The sequence below is a fragment of the Hemitrygon akajei genome, chromosome 30, assembly GCF_048418815.1.
Source record: "Hemitrygon akajei chromosome 30, sHemAka1.3, whole genome shotgun sequence".
NCBI classification, from domain to species: domain Eukaryota; kingdom Metazoa; phylum Chordata; class Chondrichthyes; order Myliobatiformes; family Dasyatidae; genus Hemitrygon; species Hemitrygon akajei.
In genome coordinates this window covers 36388663-36411139 of record NC_133153.1, presented here as the reverse complement: position 1 = coordinate 36411139, position 22477 = coordinate 36388663, and the positions used below count along the sequence as shown (strand labels likewise).

Below are 22477 nucleotides of genomic sequence, written 5' to 3'. Positions count from 1 at the left end.
GTGTATAGTTGTTTCTCAGGATGAAGATGAATAGTTCTGGTTTCCAGGGAATAGATCCATTGCTACCTTTTTTTGGAACAGAAGTAATGATCTAGATCAGGCCACAGTTTCGAAATTTGCAGATAATAGCAAACTTGGGAACATTATAAACACAAGAGATTCTGCAGATGCTGGAAATCCAGGGTAACACACATGGCATTCAGGAGGAACTCAGCAGGTTAGGCAACACCTGATAGGAGGAAACAGTTGCGTACTGGTGAAGGGTCGCGTCCTGAAACAACATGGTTATTCTTCTCCACAGATGTTGCCTGGCCAGCTCATTTCCTCCAGCATTTTGTGTGTGTTCCTTTGGTAATATGAACAGTGAAGAAAAGAGTAACAGTTGCGCCAGGATCTCAGTAGGTTGATGAAATGGGTAGACACGTGGCAGATGAAGTTCAATGTGAAGATTTATGAGATGATGTATTTTAGTAAGAAGAATGAAGAGAGGCAATATAGAGCTAGAAAGAAATGTGACACAGAAATGAGCACAAGAGATTCTACAACTCACACAAAATGCTGGAGGAACTCAAGTCAGGCAGCATCTATGAAGGAAAATAAATAGTTGACGTTTTGGGCCAGTCCTGATGAAGGATCATGGCCCTAAACAGTGACGGTTTATTCATCAATGCAGAAATAGGCCCTTTGGTCCACACAGTCTGGACTGGCCATCGATCGCCTGTTCACATTAATATAAAAATAAAGAGCACTGGGGAGTGGGAGTGGGAGCCAAGAGACCTGGAAATATATGTGGACAGGTCAGTGAAAATGGCAAAGCAGTTAATAAAGTGGCAAAGTGGATAAAAGGTATGGCGGCAAATGAATTACAAGTTTGCAGAGAAAAAATCAATAGGGCCTGGAGCAAGAGAATTGCTCCAGTAGAGTGAGGCATTGTTGAGATGATGGGCCAAATGGGCTTCTGTGCTGTAACCATTCTGTGATTCCATGACTATCCATCACTTTCATGCTTATACACTTTCTGAATTCTGGACTTTGTGCATCCAGTCATTATCAAGTTCTGGTATTTTTTTGTTACACGGGCAAGTTGATCAGTTGCAAATTGTGTATTAGAAGTGTTGTTGCTCCCCCTTTCTTCTTTCCCCTTGAATATGAAGATCAAGGGACTTTTAAACTTTCAGGTTGAACGTCCTGATTCATTTTATTGGCTCTTGGCCATTACCCTGTATATGTTCTGCCTTAGTTTTTTTAGGTATTCACAACTCCAGGAATTACTTTGTAGACTGGAATCTCAGTCAACTCCAGAGATTAGCTGGATCATCGTTGGTGTTGCATCATTGCATGCATCTTCTCATTATGCTCACTTAATTTAAATATATTTTACCATTTGAAATGCAAACTTATTTCCATAGATCATAAGACATAGGAACAGGATTAGGCCATTCATCCCATCGAATCCTCTCCGCCATTCCATCATGGTTGATTTATTATCCCACTCAACCCCATTCTCCTACCTTCACTCCAGAACCTTTTATGACCTGATTAATCAATAACCCAACAACTTCCACTTTAAATATACCCAATGACTTAACCCCCACAGCTGTCTTTGGCAATATATTCTAGATTCACCACCCTCTGGATAAAGAAATTTCTTCTAAATAGACATTCCTGTATTCTGAGATTGTACCCTCTGGTCTTAGACTCCCCCACTATAGGAATCATCCTTTCCACATCGATTTGATTTAGGCCTTTCTATGTTTGATAGGTTCATTCTTCTAAACTCCAACGAGTACAGGCCCAGAGCCATCAAACACTCCTTGTGTTAATCGTCTAGTTCCTGAAATCATTCTCCACAACCCTCTCCAATGCCAGAGCATCTTTTAATAGGCATCAGGCTCTTGAATAAAAGGACACTCACTTGCCCATCCATTGAGATGTTCCCACAATCAATTATGTCACTTTAAAGGCTCTTTATCTTGTTATTTCATGTTCTCATTATTTATTGCTATTTATTTATATTTGCATTAGTATGGTTTGTTGTTTTCTGTACTCTAGTTGATCTTTCATTGATCCTTGTATAGTTACTATTCTGTAGACTTGCTAAGTATGGCCACAGGAAAATGTATCCTAGGGTTGTATGTGCTGACATATATGAACATAAATGTACTCTGATAATAAATTTACGTTGATTTTCTTTGAACATTTAACCTCTGATTTGAGTATTTTCTCCCTTTAGAAAATAGCCCGTTTGGAAAAAGTGCATGACCATACACTTCCCTACATGGTATTACTTTGTCCATTCTTCTAATCTGGTTATGTCCTTCTATAGACTCCCTACTTACTCAACATTATCTGCCCCTTCAGCTATCTTCGTATCATCTGCAAAATTGGCCTCAAAGTCATCAATTGCACCATCCAAATCATTGACATAAAACATGAAAAGAAGCAGTCCCAATACTGAACTGTACAGAATACCACTTGTCACTGGCAGCCAAACAGAAAAGGCCCATCTTATTCCCACTCTTTGCCTCCTGCCAATCTTTCATCCTTGATAGTATCTTTCCGGTAATACCTGGAGCCCTTATCTTGTTATGTAGCCTTCTGAAAATCTAAGTAAACAACATCCACTGAATCTTCTTTGTCTACACTGCCTGTTATTAGCTTAAAGAATAACAATGAATTTGTCAGGCCATGAAACTATGCTGATTTTGGCCTATTTTATCATACGCCTCCAAGTACTTTGAAACTTCATCCTTAATAATGGACTCCAACATCTTCCCAACTACTCTAATTAGGCTAACTGGCCTATAATTTCCTTTCTTCAGCTTCCCTCCCTTCTTAAAGAGTGGAGTGACATTTGTAATTTTCCAGTCCTCTGGAACTGTTCCAGAATCTGATGATCTTTGAAATGCCTCCACAATCTCTTCAGCTACCTCTTTCAGAACCCTGGGTTCTGAACCTTTCTAGTCCAGGAAACTTGTCTACCTTCAGATCTTTCAGCTTCCCAAGTACCATCTCCCCAGTAATTGCAACTACATTTGCTTCTGACCCCTGACACTCTTGAATTTCTGGTCTACTGCTAATGTCCTCTGCAGTGAAGAATGATAGAAAATGCTTGTTAAATTCATCTACTATTTCTTTGTCCCCCATTGCTACCTCTCCAGCATCACTTTCCAACAGTCTGATATCCCACTCTTGTCTCTCTTTTACTCTTTATATATCTGAATATCTTTTTGTATCTTTTATATTACTTTCATATTTCATTTCTCTTACGGCTTTTTAGTTGCTTTCTGTTGGTTTTTAAAAGTTTCTCAATCCTCTAACTTCCCACTAATGTTTGCTACATTATATGCCCTCTCTTTTGCATTTATGCTGTCGTTGACTTCCCTTGTCAACACGGTTGTGTCATCCTTCTTTTCGAATATTTCTTCATCTTTGGAATTTTATTTATTCTGCGTCTTCTGAATTGTTTCCAGAATTGCTGCTCTGCTGTCATCTCTGCTAGTGTCCCTTTCCAATCTACCTTGGCTAGCTTCTTATGCCTCTGAAATTCCTGCTACTCTACTGTAAAACTGATAGGTCTGACATTAGCTTCTTCCTCTCAAGCTGCAGGGTGAATTCAATCTTATTATAATCACTGTCTCCAAAGTGTTCCTTTACCTTAAGCACCCTAATCAAATCTGGTTCACTACACAACACCCAATCCAGAATTGCCTTTTTTCTAGTAGTCTCAACCATAAGCTGCTCTAAAAAGCCATCTTATAGGCATTCTACAAATTCCCTCTCTTAGGATCCAGCACCAACCTGATTTTTCCCAATCTGCATATATTGAAATCTCCATGATATTGCCTTTTTTACATGCCTTTTCTATCTCTCATTGTAATTTTTAGCCCACATCCTGGCTGCTGTTCGGAGGCCTCTATACAACTCTCATCAAGATCCTGTTACCCTTGTTTCTTAGCTCTACCCACAAGGGTTCGACATCTTCCAACTCTACAGTATGTCTCCTCTTTCTAAGGATTTGATTTCATTTTTTACCAATAGAGCCATGCCACCATCTCTGTCTACATCCCTGTCCTTTAGATACAATGTGTATCCTTGGGTGTTAAGCTCCCAACTATGATTTTCTTTCAGCCAAGACTCTGTGATCCTCATAACATCATACTTGTCAGTGTCTAACTACACTACAGTACAAGATCACCTACCTTATTCTGTATACTACAAGCATTCAAATACAACACCTTCAGTCCTGTATTCATCACCCTTTTTGATTTTGCCCCCTTTTTACACTTCAACCCATCCCAGTGCCCTATCATCTTCCTGTCCTTCCTCACAGTCGCACTATACACTGCAACTGCTGGTATACAAACTAACCCATCTTCAGCCCTATCATTCTGGTTCCCATTCCTCTGTCATGTTAGTTTAACTAACAGCTTTAGCAAACCTGCCCAGAAGAATATTGCTCCCCCTTGAGTTGAGATGTAACCTGTCCTTTTTGTAAAGGCCATATCTTCCCCAGAAGAGACCCCAGTGATCCAGAAATCAGAATCCCTACCCCTTGCACCAGGTTCTCAGCCATACGTTCATCTGCCAAGTCATAATTTTCTTACCTTCACTGGCATCTGGCACAGGCTGCGATCCAGAGATTACTACCCTGGAGGTCCTGCTTTTCAGCTTTCTACCTAACGTAACTTGATCTGAGACATCCCTGATCCTGACACCAAAGAGGCAATATACCATCTGGGTATCTCTTTCACATCCATAAAATCACCTGTTTGCCCCTCTAACTACTGAATCCCTTATCACTACTACACTACTCTTTCTCTACTGTCTGAGCCACAGAGCCAGATTCAGTACCAGTGACCCAGTCACTGTGGCTTTCTCCTTGTATGTCATGCTCCCCAACAGTATCAAAAGCAGTACTGTGAGGAATGGCCACAGGGTACTGTACACTGGCTGCCTATTTCTCTTTCCCTCTCCTGACAGTCACTCTGGTACCTGCCTCCTGAAGTTTAGGAATGACTACCTCCCTGTAGTTCCTATCTAACACTCCTCATTCTCTCATATGAGCTGAAGGTTATTGAGCTGCAGCTCTCATTCCTTTACACAGTCTCTAAGAAGCTGCAGATCTAGTTATCAGGGCAACTGGAAGTCTCCCAGAGTTCTCAATATCACATACTAAGAACATACCGCTATCTCTGGACTCATTCTCACAGCATTAACTGTGTACTGACAGACAACGAAAGAGATAAAATAAATTAATAGAAACTTAGATATAGCCCCCACCTGTTCTTGCCCAAGCCTGTTGAGCCAAAGCCTGATCACTTTAATCCTGGTCCACTCCATCAATGGCTAATCCACTTATACCTTGCTTCTTTTTATTGGCTGAAATAAAACTCACTTCCAACAAGATCTGTTTTTTCATAAATGGCACCCATTCCTCTCAGACTCTGCTCCTCTTGATTCCACTCTCTTGCTTGCTGCTTTGAAGTATAATTCATTCCCAATGAAACTTACTGTTTCCTTCATTGCTCAAAGTTGCAGTCTCCATATCTATATTTGGTGTTTGGTTCTTCTTACTAAAGCTGCCAAGATGATCAAAAGAAACAGAGTTTGAAATGCTGATGGTAGATCATGTGATATTCGGTTTCTTTCTGCACATTTCTTGTGGCCAAAGCTACACAATGCAAGACAACTTAAGCCAATACTTCCTTTGTTACTTGCCTCATTCTTAAACTTTGCATACAAGAGTTGATGTTCAAGGTACCATTAACCACTGAGATTAATTTTGATACAGTATTTATTTCTGATGTGGGCTCTAAACAGCTGTGTTCTTATCACCATGGAATCAGTGTAGGTTTACATTTTCTTCATGATTTCCACTTGTTATGGGGGCAAAAAGGTGAATGTATAATCTGGAATGGAAGATCTTTCAGATTTTAGAACATGAATGCAGCTGTACTGATCAAATAAAATTTATTTTTCTTAGATGCTGAGTTTTGAAAGAAGCAAATCTACATTTCAGTATCATACTTAATTGTTATTGATGTGTTAACTGAATTTTTCTTAGAAATATATGTATAGTTCAGTCAGTGTGGAACAGTTTTGCTTTTAAACAGTAGAGTGAGTCTTCAACTCTTTGTATCTTACTAGTTCCAGCAAAGTATTGCAAAATTACAGTAAATCATGACTTTTCCAATTTTATGTAACATTCCGCTCCAGTGGATTATTCCCCCCCCTCAAATCCAGTGGTTCTCCTATTTTTGTCCCCTCCCCTATCTGATTCTGGTTCCCTTAGCTTTTCACCTCTCCTCTAGTTGTTCACATTATTGCCTACTTTAATCAGCAGAGTTCAGTACTGGTTGACAATTCCTTTCCTCCTGTAGATGGTCTTTGACCTGCTGAATTCCTCCAATACATTGTTGGTCCAGATTCCAACATATGTAGTCTTCTGTACCAGCAAGCAAACTCAGTAGGTTTCAGCTCATCTATATCTGCCATGGCCAACTCTTTGACATCCAATAATCACTTTGTTGACTACTTGACTTCAGATTCCATCTCTTTTCCTGTTGGCAATAATTAGTGAATGCTTCATCACGTCCCTTTCATTATGAGCAGGTCTTCAACTATCCTGCCTCCAGAAATGGAAATCTTTAATCTCTCTAACTCTTTGCCTCTATCATCTCGAAGACCCTTTTATGGAAGATCTCAATGAACAAACTGGTAGTGATCTTCCTTGTGAAACAGATGCATAGGAAATAGGAGCAGGAGCAGGGCAATCAGATCATGAAACCTGCTGTACAGTTCAAAATGATCATGGCTGGCTTGCCCCTTATCCCTCAATCCCTTTATCATCAAGAACGTTATACAATTTCTTCTTGAATATGACTTGTCTCAATTGCCTTGCATGGCAGAGAATTCCACAGATCTACCATTACCTGAGTGAAAAAAATTCCAATGATCTTGCCTCTGAATGGCATTTGCCATATTCTGAGTCTGTGACCCCTGGTTCCCAAAACTAGAAATCCTAAGAGGGTATGAAATGCTTCCTCATTCATCCAAACTCTTAACAATTGTGTGCCTAATCAACCCAATTTCTTCTCATCAGTCTTATCACTCCAGGAAATAAGTCCAATGAACAGACAACATTTCTCAGATAAGGCATCTAAAATTACATTCAAAACTCTTGATTCTGCAAGGAAAAGTCTTGATGCAAGGTTTCATCCCAAAACATCAAAAATTATTTTCTTCCCACGGAACCTCTTTGACGTGCTGAGTTCTTCCAGCAGGTTGTCTGTTGCCATAAAACTCTCAAGGGCTGTCTCACTAAGGCCATTGTACGCCTGCAGCAAAACAATTTTGTTCCAGTATTGACATCCTCTTAATCTTTCCAGATGTACTGTAGTTTTTGTCCAAACATGTTTCTGCAAAACACTTAAGACAATTTTTATTACCTATGGTGTATTATATGAATCTATTGACTAGTTTCTACCAAATTACACAACTTTATCTGACAAGCTGAAACCTCATTATTCCTAGTGACATAGACAGATGAGATAGGAATACAAAGATACTTTTTAATAACTACTTCTGATGTAATCTTGAACATTCTGCTCGGATTTCACTACGTAACAAGGCATTTTCGTCCACAGAACTTCCATTCACTACCCGTGTTTTTGCAACATTTTTGCTTTTTTGCTGGTAGGGGAGGGAGGATAGTTGCTTTGCTGCTGTTTACACGTGGTGGAGGGTGAGCTGGGGGTTGTGGTTTTGAAGTTCTAACATTTAACTGTCTGTCATTCTTTGGGGCACTCCTCTGTTTTTGTGGATAGTTGTGAAGAAGAGGAATTTTCTGACATTTCTCTGACATTAATTGAACTTTGAAACATTATTTGATTTACAGTCACCTTCAGCTTGCACCAGTCTGGCCATTCTCCTCAGATTTCTCTCAGTATCGAGGCATTTTTGCCCACAGAACCGCTGTTCACTGACTTTTTTTGGGTTTTTTTTTTGCACCTTCTCTGTAAACTCTAGAGATTGTTGTGTATGAAAATCCCTAGAGATCAGCAGTTTCTGAGATACTCAAACCACTCCATCTGGCACCAACAATCTTTCTACAGTCAAATTCACTTAGATCACATTTTACCCCCATTCTGATGTTTGGTCTAAACAACAACGGAACTTCTTGACTACATCTGCAAGCTTTTATGTATATGAAGTCACTGCCACTTGATTGGTTGAATAGGCATTTACATTTATGAGCAGGTGTACCTAATAAAGTGGCCACTGAGTGTATAAACATACAAAACAACGTTGGTATATTCCATATGTTTAATTAATATTTACCCTGGAAGATTTCCTTACTTATGTTGGTAACATCAGGAACTGTGGACCAATTACCCATGATGGGTTAAACGTTGTTGTCATACAACAACTGGAGAAGATATTGTTCTGATAGTTTCTCATGACAAAAGCAATTTTCACACAGTGAAGTGCACATTATTAGACAAGGGGTGCAACTGTAAAGATAAATTCAACTCTGTCTATGAATCCAGCGCAATAATGTTTTCTGTAAAATCCTTGCTCCCAGAGGATTGACATCATGATGACAAAGAGTTTGGACTGATAACTTCTGAGCTGGAAAGCTGAACAGACAATATGGGTTTAACTGCTAAACGTAAAGGAGAATAATCTGCCAACAAGTTTAAGATAGAAAGCCACCTTATGGCTACAAAGAGCATGATAAAATACTCCAGACCAGAAATTGTATTAAGGATGACATGACAAAGCATACCTTTATGGTGCCAAGCACTAACTGAGCTAGCCAATCTCTTGTTCAGCTGTCCTGCTGTTTATCAGATGTAATATGCTTGCTTGCTGATGGAGTACTTAGTTCCAAAGGTATTTATCATTTCTCATTCTTTGTTACACTATTAATATATCTCAAGTACTGTATATATGACATTTACCACTAAGGCAAAACATAGAACCAGTAAGAAATTTTTTGCATGGTGCCTGAGTTTTTAGCATTTCATTTAGCTGCATTGCCCATGAACCCAATTGGGTCTGGTCTGTGATTAAAGGGGAAACAAAACCAATCAGAGCCAGGCACTTCTGGGGTGCAGGGAGGAGTTGGGGTGAAGGTTATGGGTAAGAGAACCACAGCTGACATTTGGCTGGATGAAAGCCCTACAGTAGGGGAAGGACAGGTGAGTGGGATGATGGGCATTGTGATTTTATGTTTGCAGTAGGGGTCTGCTGGAGGGCAGGATGGTTGTGTTTGTGGGATAACCAGGAATAGGAAAGACAGATAGAAACTAGCAACATATCGGGGAGGGGTTGTAGACTGCAGTCAGGCGATTTTTTTTTGGGGGGGGGGAAGGATTCATCTACAATGATTAAAAAGAAGCATTTGATGGGGAACTGTGTCATCCCATGCACCCCTGATTGGAAAATGAGACACAGTGAATTTTCCCATTTATGCAAGATAACCTGGAAATCATGTTCCACTCCTGAAAAAGAATCAGTTTTCAGTCGTTAGATGCTGAAATAATTAGTTCAATGCAATTTGATTTCTCTGCACCGGTGAAGGATTGTAGGTTTGTTTTCTAAGTGCTGACACTGTGTAATCTACCGGTCAAGTCATCCGTCATGCGTTATGTCCTCACATTTCAGAAAGAACATGGAGAAATGAGGCAGTGGGAAGGATGTATAGAAAAATGGTAAGAGACAGATGCTCAATGGAGACACATTACAGAAATAAGCTGAAAGTTTAGAAAGATGTGGTAATATCTAACCATCCCTAGTTGCTTTTGAGAAGGTGGCACTTTCTTGAAGTGTTGCCATCTGGATGATGAAGTTACATCCCAGAGGTAGAGAATGGTTATGTCAGCAGGTCTGAAACTTTAGCTTTCTATGAGTAATGACACACTAACCAATAATTAAACAATTTATAAAACATGGAACATATATTCACAAATTCATAACTGGGAATTTGAAATCATTTCATGAGCTTTTGATAGCTCTGGGCTTGTACTCGCTGAAGTTTAGAAGAATGGAGGGCAATCTCCTAGAAAGCTACCGACTATTGAAAAGCCGAGATGGAGTGGATGTGGAGGGGATGTTTCCTATAGCGGGAGATGGTTGGACCAAAGAGTACAGCCTCACAATAGAAGGATATCCCTTCAGAACAGACTTGAGGATGAATTTCTTTAGCCAGAGAGTGGTGAATCTGTGGAATTCATTGCTGCAAATGTCTGTGGAGGCCAAATCATTGGGTATATACAGTGCCTATAAAAAGTATTTTTCTGTTGATCAGTGTCAAAAAAGCCGAATTAAATCCACTGTGATTCAATGTTGTAAAACAATAAAACATGAAAACTTATAATGGGGGTGAATATATTATTACAGTCACTGTACATATATAAAGTGGAGATTGATGGATTCTGGATTAGTAAGAGTATTTAAAGGATAATTGATCAGCCATGATGGAATAGTGGAACAGACACTGGCCCCACCTCTGCATCAAATGCAAGAGATAGAATATTCTCCACTTTTACTGAATAGGCTTTTAGGACAATGCAGATAACTTGGTTCTTCCACCACTTGGACACAATAATACAGTATCAGCAGCACCTCATTGGTGGTACCACCCAATGAACAACTTTCCACATCTAGAAATTATTATTACTCTGGACTTGGAAAATTGGTCATAGTCAGAAAAGGGGAAGGGAGAGGGGAGGAAGTGGGAAGCACCAGAGAGACATTCACCAATGATCAATAAACCAAATACTTGGAATCAAATGACCTTGCTTGGTGTCTGCCACCCTCGCCATTCCCAACATCCTTTGCTCCTGGCAAATTTACAAACTCGCTCTCCACTCCACGTTAACAATTATATATATATATACCTAAGACTTTTGCACAGGACTGTACTTTGATAATAAGTTTACTCAGAACTTTGAAACACAACCTGTCATGGGGAGAGCATAGAGAATTTATTACACGATGTAGTCATTGCCATTATTTATCAAGACAGAAGTTGGTGGGCAAGAATTGTGCATCATCAGTGAAGTTGTTTCTAACTCTAGAACTTCTCTTGTAGATTCAGTTCCTAGCATCCGTTCAAAAAGATCAATACAGAGAGAAACAGTGGTAAGTGCTTCCCTTTACATCCTGTATAACTGTATAACAGGAAAAGTATCCTCTCCGATATATCTTCATTTGCCTTTGTATGAGTAAGGTCTGTTATTCCTAAAAGCATGCAGACGGAAAAGAAATGTTCATGTCAGGTTGTGTCATTTTTGCAGATGTAATTACTATATGTTATAATAGCTTGGAGAAGATGGTGTCTGTGAATGTCATGACTAAAGGCAATGTATGTCCTTCAGACAGTTCACAAAAATACTTCCTTTATTACTTCTTTCAAGTTTGATTCTGCCCATATTGAAAACTGTGATTTACATTTTGGTGTGTTTACGGGCCGATTGGGCCATCTGGCGCTTCGCTGTCTCGGAGGGATTTCGGTGAGGTTTCGAGCAGAGAGTGAGGCTGGAAGCCAAGAAACCTGGGGATGGGGTGTGAGCCCATGATCACCTCCATTTCTCACCAATCTTGCTGATTAAAGCATGGAGAGAGATTGAAATCAATGAGGCCGAGAGCGGAAGGTGAGTGTGTGCTCACTTCTGTTTGATCGGTCTCGATCTCCCTCTCGCTCGCTGCTGCTAGAGGGTGGTGCAGGGCTCTTGAGCCTTGGCAAGCTTTACTCAACATGGTTTGTGGATGGGACTCTGGAGTTTGTGCCATGATGTTTTTGTGGCTTCTGGATACTCCATTTTTGTGTTGGAATGTTGTGCAACTTTGATTGGGGCAGAGTGGCTCTGCGGCTTGCAGTCAATGAACGACACAGTGCTAAATAGAACTGAACTAAGCAGAGCATTCCTAGACTGTTTCAATGACTGTGGTTTGATGTTTTATATTGTGTTTTTTCCACTTTTTTTTTGTTGTCTTGCACAATTTGTTCTTTTTTTTGCATGCTGGGTGCTTGATGTTTTCTTTGAACAGGCTCCAAGGTGTTTCTTTGTTTCATGGCTGTGGGTGGATGAATCTCAGGGTTGCGTACTGCTTAACATATGTTGATAATAAATGTACTTTGAATCTTTGAACATTTTCTTTGAAATTCTGAATATTGAAAGATTACATACTGTGTCTGGAGTATTGCTAGATTCATTTACGTAAGAAGGTGGGAGATATAAAGAGCTGCAAATTGTAGAAGGTTGAGAGGAGGTTCATGAGAATGGTCCCAGGAATGGAAAAGATAAGGTATGAGGAGCGTTTGGTGGCTCTGGGCCTGTACTTGGTGGAGTTTAAAAGAATGAGGGGGCATCACATAGAATATTTGAAAGGCTTAGATAGAGTGAACATTTTCAATCGTGGGAGAGTCTAGGAACGGGGGAACAACCTCAGAATAAAACTATGACCACTTAGGACAATGATGAGCAGGAATTTCTTTAGCCAGAGGGTGGTGAATCTGTGGAATTCATTGCCATGCACGGCTGTGGAGGCCAGGTCATTGGTTATATTTAAAACGGAGATTAATAGGCTTTTGATTAGTAAGGGCGACAAATTTTTTGGGAGAAGGCAGGAGAATGGGGTTGAAAGGGATAATAAATCACCCATGATGGAATGGCGGAGCAGACCCAAGGAATGGAAAGGACTAATTCTGCTCCTATGTCTTATGATCATAAGATCTTGTATATTTTCAATTGCCATTGGATGAATTGGGTCTATTATGAGTTAAAGCAAGCAAGCAGAAAAAGAGATGTTCATGTCAGGTTGTGTCATTTTAGCAGATGTAGTAGCTATATTTTGCTTAAGTTCGGAATATTGAAGTATTACGTATCTGGTCTAGAGAATTGCCAGTTCGAATTTCTTTAGGAGGAGGAGGAAGAAACAAACTGCTGCAAATGGATCTGTGTAGCTGGATGTAAAGCATGGGTCTTGAACTCATGGAGTAGGTTTAAAGCCAACTAAGTGGATCTGAAGGGCCTTATTGAGAAGTTCAACAACACAGCAGGATGTCCATGCTGTAGGCTGTAAGAACTTAAAGGAGAAATCATTAGCAAGAATGCCACAGTATTTACAATAACCCATATGATGAGGTTTGTTGGCATTCCAGTGAGTAGTGACAGGTTGGGAAATGGGCATGTGACATTGTTGTTCCCCAGGTGACTGTCATGGGCATCAATTCTTCACTGTTTTGACATACCATCAGATGGTTGGGCAAGAGTCTTAACGTTTGAATAAATATGTTTTCAGGTGAAAAAGAGGATTGGGAAGGAAATCCTAGTGTTTAGGCAGTAACAACTAAGGCCAATTAGAATAATTTTCTTCTTTACACTATCACTATTATCTCTGAGGAAGCAGTTTTATGAGATAAAAGCAGAAAATGCTGGATATACTTAGCAGGTTAAGCAACACGTAGAAAAATATAAGAAGCAATTTAATGTCTCAGATAAAAGACTTCTTGTCAGAATTGACAAAGAGTAAAACAAAGTTAGTTTTAAATTGAGGAGAAGATCTGGGAGGGCTGAGTCAGCCTAAAGGAAACCTCTCTGAAAGGATGAGGGTAGGTTTCTCAGGTGATGTTGCTTTTGAACATATCTGGTTGATGGGATATTGAGAGAATTCAGAAAGGGGAGAGTAAACAAAGGAATATGTAACATTTATGGTACATGGACTAAAGATGGAAGAAGTACTCAGCCAATCCAATAATATTAGTGGAAACTTAGCTTCTTTTCCAGGTAGATAACTTATACATAGAAAGAATGAGTTGTATCACCTTTGCGTCCACTCCTCTCTGTAGTTTCTTTTGTTCCTGCACATTTATTAATGGCATTCATTGACTAATGGTCTAGACTTTTACTTCCTTTAATTTGCTAATTATACCACCAAATTTTCTGTTGTCACTGCCACTCCCTTCCCAACAGAACTGTGTGAGTAAACTTCACTGGGCAGACCCCTGCAGTTTCAGAAAATTGTTCTCACTAGCACCTTCTCAAGGGGAATTTGGGATAGGTGATAAATAATGGCAATTACTATATCAAGTAAATTAATAAGTAGAAATGATGGAAACAGAACAGACCAATGGATCAAAGTGGCTAAAATCTTAGAAAAGTATGTTGCTATGTAGAAGCCTTCATTCTTTAATTGGAGAAGTTCCTAAATGATTTGAATAGTCGCTGCATTGTTTTAAATTGGTTGCATTAGATGGCCAGCAATGTTCTTTTCATTCTGAGACCCCATCCACTCCAGACTCTCTTCTCCCCTCTTCCATTGGGCTAAAGATACAGAAGCCTGAAAGCACGTATCACCAGGCGTAAAGACAACTTATTATCCTACAGTACAACCATCATGCTCCAGAACTGGGATGGATTGCGCGAACCAGAATCACTGACGTATTTTGTGGAATTTGTTGTTTTGTGGCAGCAGTACAGTGCAATACATAAAATGTACTATAAATTATAATACAAAATATATCTTAATAAAATGTGCAAAGATAGTTATGTTCGTAGGTTCATGGAGAATTCAGAAATCAGGTTGCGGAAGGTAAGAAGCTGTTGCTAAAATGTTGAGTGTGTGTCTTCAGGCTCCTGTACTTTCTCCTTGATGGAAGGAATGAGAAGAGGGCATGTCCTGGGCAACTCTGAAATTATTCTACATCCTACAGACTCACTTTCAGGGACTCTACATGTCATGTTCTTTTGTTATTTTGGTTGTTTGTCAGTTTTTGTTTAAGTATAATTTTTGTAATTTCTGTAGTACTTTATTTTCCTGTAAATCCTGTAAATCTCAAGTTAGTATGCAGTAACATAAGTACCTTGATAATAAATTTTACTTTGACTTTTGACTTCTACCTTGCTGTTATAAGATCAGTGTAATGGAATAAAAAGAATGCAGAAGTAACAAAGCAGCAGAGGCATTACGCTGACAACCAGACATGCAAACTCTTTCAATGTTGGCACTATTCTGAAGCAATCTTTCCTATGTAATTCCATTCACGAAGAACTGCGAGGTTTCCTTGGGGTCCTTTTGGAGAACACTTCTGCTTCTTGCCAACCCATTGCTTGCAAGCACTTGGATTTGGTTCTTGGAGCTTAGTAAGACAGAGGGCTATAGGCAAGCCTAGTAATTTCTAAGGTAGGGACATGTTCGGCACAACTATGTGGGCTGAAGGGCCTGTATTGTACTGTAGGTTTTCTATGTTTCATATTTTATATTACTGAATTATAGGAAAGATGTCAACAAAATAGAGAGAGCACAGAGGAGATGTACTAGAATGTTACCTGGGTTTCAGCACCTAAATTACAGGGAAAGGTTGAACAAGTTAGGTCTTTATTCTTTGGAGCGTAGAAGGTTGAGGGGGGACTTGATAGAGTTATTTAAAAATATAAGGGGGATAGATAGAGTTGACGTGGATAGGCTTTTCCCATTGAGAGTAGGGGAGATTCAAACAGGAGGACATGAGTTGAGACTTAGGGGGCAAAAGTTTAGGGGTAACACGAGGGGGAACTTCTTTACTCAGAGAGTGGTAGCTGTGTGGAATGAGCTTCCAGTAGAAGTGGTAGAGGCAGGTTCGGTATTGTCATTTAAAGTAAAATTGGATAGGATATGGACAGGAAAGGAATGGAGGGTTATGGGCTGAGTGCAGGTAGGTGGGGCTAGGTGAGAGTAAGCGTTCGGCACGGACTAGAAGGGCCGAGATGGCCTGTTTCCGTGTTGTAATTGTTATATGGTTATATTTTCTTGTAGACCATTTGGTTCATCAAATTTTTGCCACACTCAGAGCAATTCCTGAATCCTGTGCACATTTCCCATGTCACACTTCTACTGACTATTCCTTATTATAAGACCATAATTAGAATTAGACCATTTGGCCCATGGAGTCTGCTCCACCATTTTATCATGGCTGATCCATTTTTCCTCTCAGCCCTAATCTTCCTTCCTTCCTGCACCCCATCATACCTTGACTAATCAAGAATCTATCAATCTCTGCCTCAAATATACCAAATGACTAGGCCTCCACAGCCACCTTAAATATAAAACATAGAATAGTACACCACAGTGCAGGCCTTTTAACCCGTGATGTTGTGCCAACCCTATAACTTTCTCCAAGACCAGTCTAACCGGTCTCTCCTACATAGCTCTCCAGGACATCTTCAAGGAGCAGTGTCCATTATTAAGGACCTCCAGCACCCAGGGCATGCCCTTTTCTTACTGTTATCCTCAGGTAGGAGGTACAGAAGCCTGAAGGCACACACTCAGCGATTCAGGAACAGCTTCTTCCCCTCTGCCATCTAATTCCTAAATGGACATTGAACCCTTGAACCCTACCTCCCTTTTCAATATATACTATTTCTGTTTTTTGCATGATTTTTAATCTCTTCAATATATGTATGCAGTAATTGATTTACTTATGTATTTATTTTCTTCTATATTATGTATTGCATTGAACTACTGCTGCTGAGTTAACAAATTTCATGACACATGCCAGTGATAATAAACCTTATTCTGATTCTGATATTTTTTCCTTTCTGAGAGCCTCTTAAATCTGCTTAATGTATCTGCCTCTACCATCTCAACCCCGAGCAGTGCATTTCACACATCCACCACTCACAAAAGTTCAAAGCGAACTTTATTATTGGAGCACATACGTGTCACCACATACAACCCTGAGATTCTTTTTCCTGCGGGCATATCTATGGAACAGTAGCTGTAGACAGGATCAATGAACAACAAACTCTGCAGATGCTAATATAAATAGATTGCAATAAATACCAAGAGCATGAAATAAAGGTGGCTCCTCGGTAGAGATCGTTAAGAGCACTCAAGTTCTTGGTGTTCACCTGGTGGGGAATCTCACCTGCTCCCTCAACACCAGCTCCATAGCAAAGAAAGCCCAGCAGCGTCTCTACTTTCTGCGAAGGCTGAGGAAAGTCCATCTCCCACCCCCCCCATCCTCATCACATTCTACAGGGGTTGTATTGAGAGCGTCCTGAGCAGCTGCATCACTGCCTGGTTCGGAAATTGCACCATCTCGGATTGCAAGACACTGCAGCGGATAGTGAGGTCAGCTGAGAAGAAAATCAGGGTCTCTCTTCCCGCCATTACAGACATTTACACTACATGCTGCATCCGCAAAGCAAACAGCATTATGAAGGATCTCACGCACCCCTCATACAAACTCTTCTCCCTCCTGCCGTCTGGGAAAAGGCTCCGAAGCATTTGGGCTCTGACGACCAGACTATGTAACAGTTTCTTCCCCCAAGCTATCAGACTCCTCAATACCCAAAGCCTGGACTGACACCTTACTGCCCTATTGTCTTGTTTATTATTTATTGTAATGCCTGCACTGTTCTGTGCATTTTACGCAGTCCTGGGTAGGTCTGTAGTCTAGTGTAGTTTTTTTTTTCTGTGTTGTTTTTACGTAGTTCAGTGTAGTTTTTGTACTGTGTCATGTAACACCATGGTCCTGAAAAACATTGTCTCATTTTTACTATGTACTGTACCAGCAGTTATGGTCGAAATGACAATAAAAAGTGACTTGACTTGACTTGAAGGTAAAGAGTCCTTCAGGTAAGCCCATCAGTTGTGGGAACACCAGAAATAGAATGAGTGTAATTATTCCCATTTGTTCAAGAGCCTGATGGCTGAGGGGTAGCAGCTGTTCCTGAATGTGGTGGTGCGAGCCCTAAGGCACTCGGACCTTCTACCTGTGCTAGAAAAAAAGAAAATCTGCCTTTGATATCCCACCCACTATACTTTCCACCAATATCTTAAAGTCATGTCCCCACACACATTAGCCATTTCCACCTTTGAAATGGGTGTTGGGATTGTCCATGATATCTATGCCACTTATCATCTTGTACACCTCTATTGAGTCACCTCCTTTGCTCAAAGGAGAAAAGCCCTGGCTTGCTCAACTTATCCTCATAAAACATGCTCTGTGATCCAGGCAGCATCCTGGTGAATCTTCTATCACCCATGGTTTGACATAACTAAATTATATTAAAGTCAATGTCAAATGCAGCGACTCTCTGCGACTTCAAATATAACCTGATGTGCATACCCTGATGATCAGTGAAGCACTGTTTATTGGGTATTTTCCAGTCAGGACTTTAGCCACCACTGTGGTCACTACACTCTCATTGTCTTTTCACTCCTAAGTTCTAGAAAACACGGGAATCCCCTGGACGCAGAGTAAACTGGAAAAACTGGCTGATGCAGCTCTAACTGAGCAATTAAGATATTGAAATTGACAGCCTGCCTCTCCCAGCAGGTTTACTCTCTAATGTGTTTAGGAATTCAGTGCAGAAGCTGTCAGGTTAGCAAAAAAAGCTGGCTTCCAAACACGCTCTTGGTTTAATCAGTTGTAAAATTCCACCTGCATCAAGTGCTTAAGGTGTTAAGAGGAACAAGAGAACAACAACCAGCCTGTGTACCCTGTTCACTGACTCATGATTATGGTTGATCCAAGTTAACCCCATCTTCTTGGTAACTGCTTTGTCTAGAATCATAGAGCACTACTTCATATAAGCAGACCCTTCATCCCATTATTCTATTCTGAACTGTTAGTCTGCCCAGCCCCATTGACCTGGACCATATCCCTCCCATCCACATACTAATCCAAAATTTTCTTAAACGTTGCAATCATTATTGGTTCCATTAGACAGACGCAACATGGATTCAGAAAGGGCAGGTGTTGTTTGACAAACTTACTGGAGTTCTTTGAGGACATAATGAGTTCAGTGGATAGAGGGGAACAGGTGGATGTCGTATACTTAGATTTCCAGAAGGCGTTCGATAAGGTGCCGCACAAGAGACTTATAAATAAGATACGGATGCATGGAGTCGGAGGAAGTGTATTGGCATGGATAGGTTAACCAATAGAAGGCAGCGAGGTGGTATAAATGGGTGTTTTTCCAGTTGGCAGTCAGTGGTGAGTAGCGTGCTGCAGGGGTCAGTGCTGGGCCCGCAGCTGTTTACCATTTACATTGATGATTTGGAAGAGGGGACTGAGTGTAGCACAGCAAAATTTGCTGATGACACTAAACTGAGTGGAAAAGCAAATTGTACAGAGGATGTGGAGAGTCTGCAGAGGGATATAGATAGATTAAGTGAGTGGGCCAAGGTCTGGCAGATGGAATACAACGTTGGTAAATGCAAGATCATCCACTTTGGAAGGAATAATAGAAGAGCAGATTATTATTTAAATGATGAAAGATTGCAGCATGCTGTTATGCAGAGGGACTTGGGAGTGTTTGTGCATGAATTGCAAAAAGTTGGCTTGCAGGTACAGCAGGTTATTAAGAAGGCAAATGGAATGTTGGCCTTCATTGCTAGAGGGATTGAATGCAAGAGCAGGGAGGTCACGCTGCAACTATACAGGGTACTGGTGAGGCCACACCTGGAGTACTGTGTGTAGTTCTGGTCTCCATACTTGAAGGATATACTGGCTTTGGGGCAGAGCAGAGGGGGTTCACCAGGTTGATTCCAGGGATGAAGGGATTAACCTATGAGGAGAAATTGAGTTGCCTGGGACTATACTCTCTGAAGTTCTGAAGAATGAGAGGAGATCTTATAAAAACATACAACATTTTAAAAGGGATAGATAAGATAAAAATAAGAAAGTTGTTTCCATTGGTAGGTGAGGCCTCCTCCTGCTCCTATTTCTTATGTTCTTATGTTCAATCAAACCCCCATCTACTACTTCTGCTGGCAGCTCATTCCACATGCTCATTACCCTGTGTGAAGAAGTTCCCCTTCAGGCTTCCCTTAAATAATTCGCCTTTCACCCTTACCCTATGACCTCAGTATTTTTTGTCTCACCCACCGCAGCGGAAAAAGCCTGTTTCTATACCCCTCACAATTTTGTATACCGCCATCAAATTTCTCCTCGTTCTCCTATGCTCTAGGGAATAAAGTTTAGTTTAAAAAAAAATAAAGACTAATTTAATGTTTTTTTAAAAGGAGAAATGTATTCCAGAGAATAAGAATGTTATTCACTTTACACTCTAGAAATTTGTAATGTAATCTAAACTGGTTCTTCATTATGGCACATTATGGGTGTTGCAACATTATGGTTGACTTTCTTATCTATCTGGGTAGTAGTTAACTATTTCAGGGCAGAGCGCTCACTTGAGCAAAAAAACAAACTGCTGGAGGCATTCAGGGGGTCAGGCAGCATCTGTGAAGGGAAATGGATAGTCAGTGTTTCATGTTGAGACTCTTCATTTCTGTTTCCCCCCTCAGGTTTAATACTTGAATCGATTATTTAACCTAAAACAGTCTCTTCTTATCTGTGATAAACTGACTAGAGTAACAGTCCCAAGGAAGATAAAGTTAGTTATCATATATAGAACCTTGTGGCTAGCTGGAATTTTTGTAGCTTGAGAAAATTCCATGAAACTTCTGATTGATTAAAAAAAAATCAGAAGAAAAGTCAGGTTATAGTTCACTGGGAGTTTGAGGAGATTTGAAATTTAACAAAGACGATCGCAAATTTCTACATTTGTACTGTGGAGAGCATTCTACTTGTCCGCATCACTGTTTGGTATGGGGGGGCGGGGGCTGCAGAAAGTTGTGAACTCACTCAGCTCTATCGTGGGCACTAGCATCCAAGACTCTTCAAGGAGTGATGCCTCAAAAAGGCGTCATCCAGCACTAAGGACCCCAATCACCCAGGATGTGCCCCCTTCTCATTGCTTCCATCGGTAAGAAGGAACAGAGGCCTGAAGGCACACACTCTATGATTCAGAAGAGGCTTCTTCCCGTCTGCCATCAGATTTCTGAATAGACATGAACACTTCCACACTACTTTGCAGTACTTATTTAACTTAACCTTTTCAAATATATGTACTCACAGTAATTTACAATTTTTGCTATTATGTATTGCAATGTACTTCTGCATAACAACAAATTTTTTTTGATGTATGCCGGTGATATTAAATCTGATTCTGTCTTGAATTGGAGAATACTGGAAAGAAACAATTAAAAACACAACACACGCACAATTCTAGAGGACATCAGCAGGTCAGGTCCTGCTTGGTGGTGCAATAATATCAGCGCCGGACTCCGGAGCGAAGGTTCCCGTGTTTGAATCCAAGTCGGGGTGAGCGTCGAGCTAGCAACTCGGCCTCGTAAAAACAAAAATAGTTTGCTATGGAAACACCGTCATGACGGTGCCCCGATAACTCCACTGCCAATTTAAGGGCTTCTCCTCCTCCTCCTCCTCTTCCCCCCCCCCCCCCGTAAATAGTCTTTCGGGCCGAGACCCTTCATCAGGACTGGGGGAAAAAAGTTGAGAAGTCAGAGTAATAAGGTGGGGGAGGGGGAAAAAGACAAACTGGTTCTGATGAAAGGTCTTAGGTTTCATCTTTGTTCGTTTACCTTTCTCTCACATGTCATCCGAGTGCCTCCTGCAATTTGTTTTTTATTTTAGAGTTCTAATATTTGCAGTTTTTTTTACACAAAAAATGTTTTGGGTGTTTGCCTTTCATTAGAACTTGTCTTAATAGCCCCCAAAATACAGACATTTAAAATACATTGAGCCTTGTTTTGCTATAATTTTACTTTTATTTCAGATTATCAGTATTTTGTTCATTTGCCAGGATTTTTCCATTCTGCTGACTATTTACAAACATGAGAAGATCTGCAGATGCTGGAAATCCAAAGCAATACACATGAAATCCCAGGCTACTGTGGGAGGCGAGGGAGGAAATTGCTGAACCTCCAGCGATGGAGGATTGGACGGTTGTGGATGTTGTTCCCTTATTCAAGAAAGGGAGTAGAGATAGCCCAGGAAATTATAGACCTTACTTATAGTCTTACTTCAGTGGTTGGTAAGTTGATGGAGAAGATCCTGAGAGGCAGGATTTAGGAACATTTGGAGAGGCATAATATGATTAGGAATAGTCAGCATGGCTTTGTCAAAGGCAGGTCGTGCCTTACGAGCCTGATTGAATTTTTTGAGGATGTGACTAAACACATTGATGAAGGAAGAGCAGTAGATGTAGTGTATATGGATTTCAGCAAGGCATTTGATGATGAACCCCATGCAAGGCTTATTGAGAAAGTAAGGAGGCATGGGATCCAAGGGGACATTGCTTTTTGGATCCAGAACTGGATTGCCCACAAAAGGCAAAGAGTGGTTGTAGATGGGTCGTATTCTGTATGAAGGTTGGTAACCTGTGGTGTGCCTCAGGGATCTGTTCTGGGATCCCTACACTTAGTGATCTTTGTAACTGACCTGGATGAGGAAGTGGAGGGATGGGTTAGTAAATTTGCTGATGACACAAAGTTTGGGGGTGTTGTTGATAGTTTGGAGGTCTGTCAGAGGTTACAGCGCGGCATCGATAGGATGCTGGGCTGAGAAGTGGCAGATGGAGTTCAATCTAGGTTTGTGTGAGGTGGTTCATTCTGG

At 40.6% G+C, this 22477-nt stretch overlaps 1 protein-coding gene across 2 annotated transcripts in view; it reads left to right on the top strand.

Annotated features, from left to right (window-relative positions):
* LOC140718762 (uncharacterized) overlaps positions 1 to 22477 on the top strand; it is an 80419-nt gene that overhangs the window by 36822 nt on the left and 21120 nt on the right. Inside the window, exon 2 of one of the 2 annotated variants that reach the window (XM_073032880.1) lies at positions 11102 to 11151. The exons of the other annotated variant lie outside the window; for it this stretch is intronic. Coding sequence (XP_072888981.1) covers positions 11102 to 11151 — 50 coding nt within the window. The remainder of the gene's footprint in view (positions 1 to 11101; positions 11152 to 22477) is intronic. 2 annotated transcript variants of the gene reach the window in all.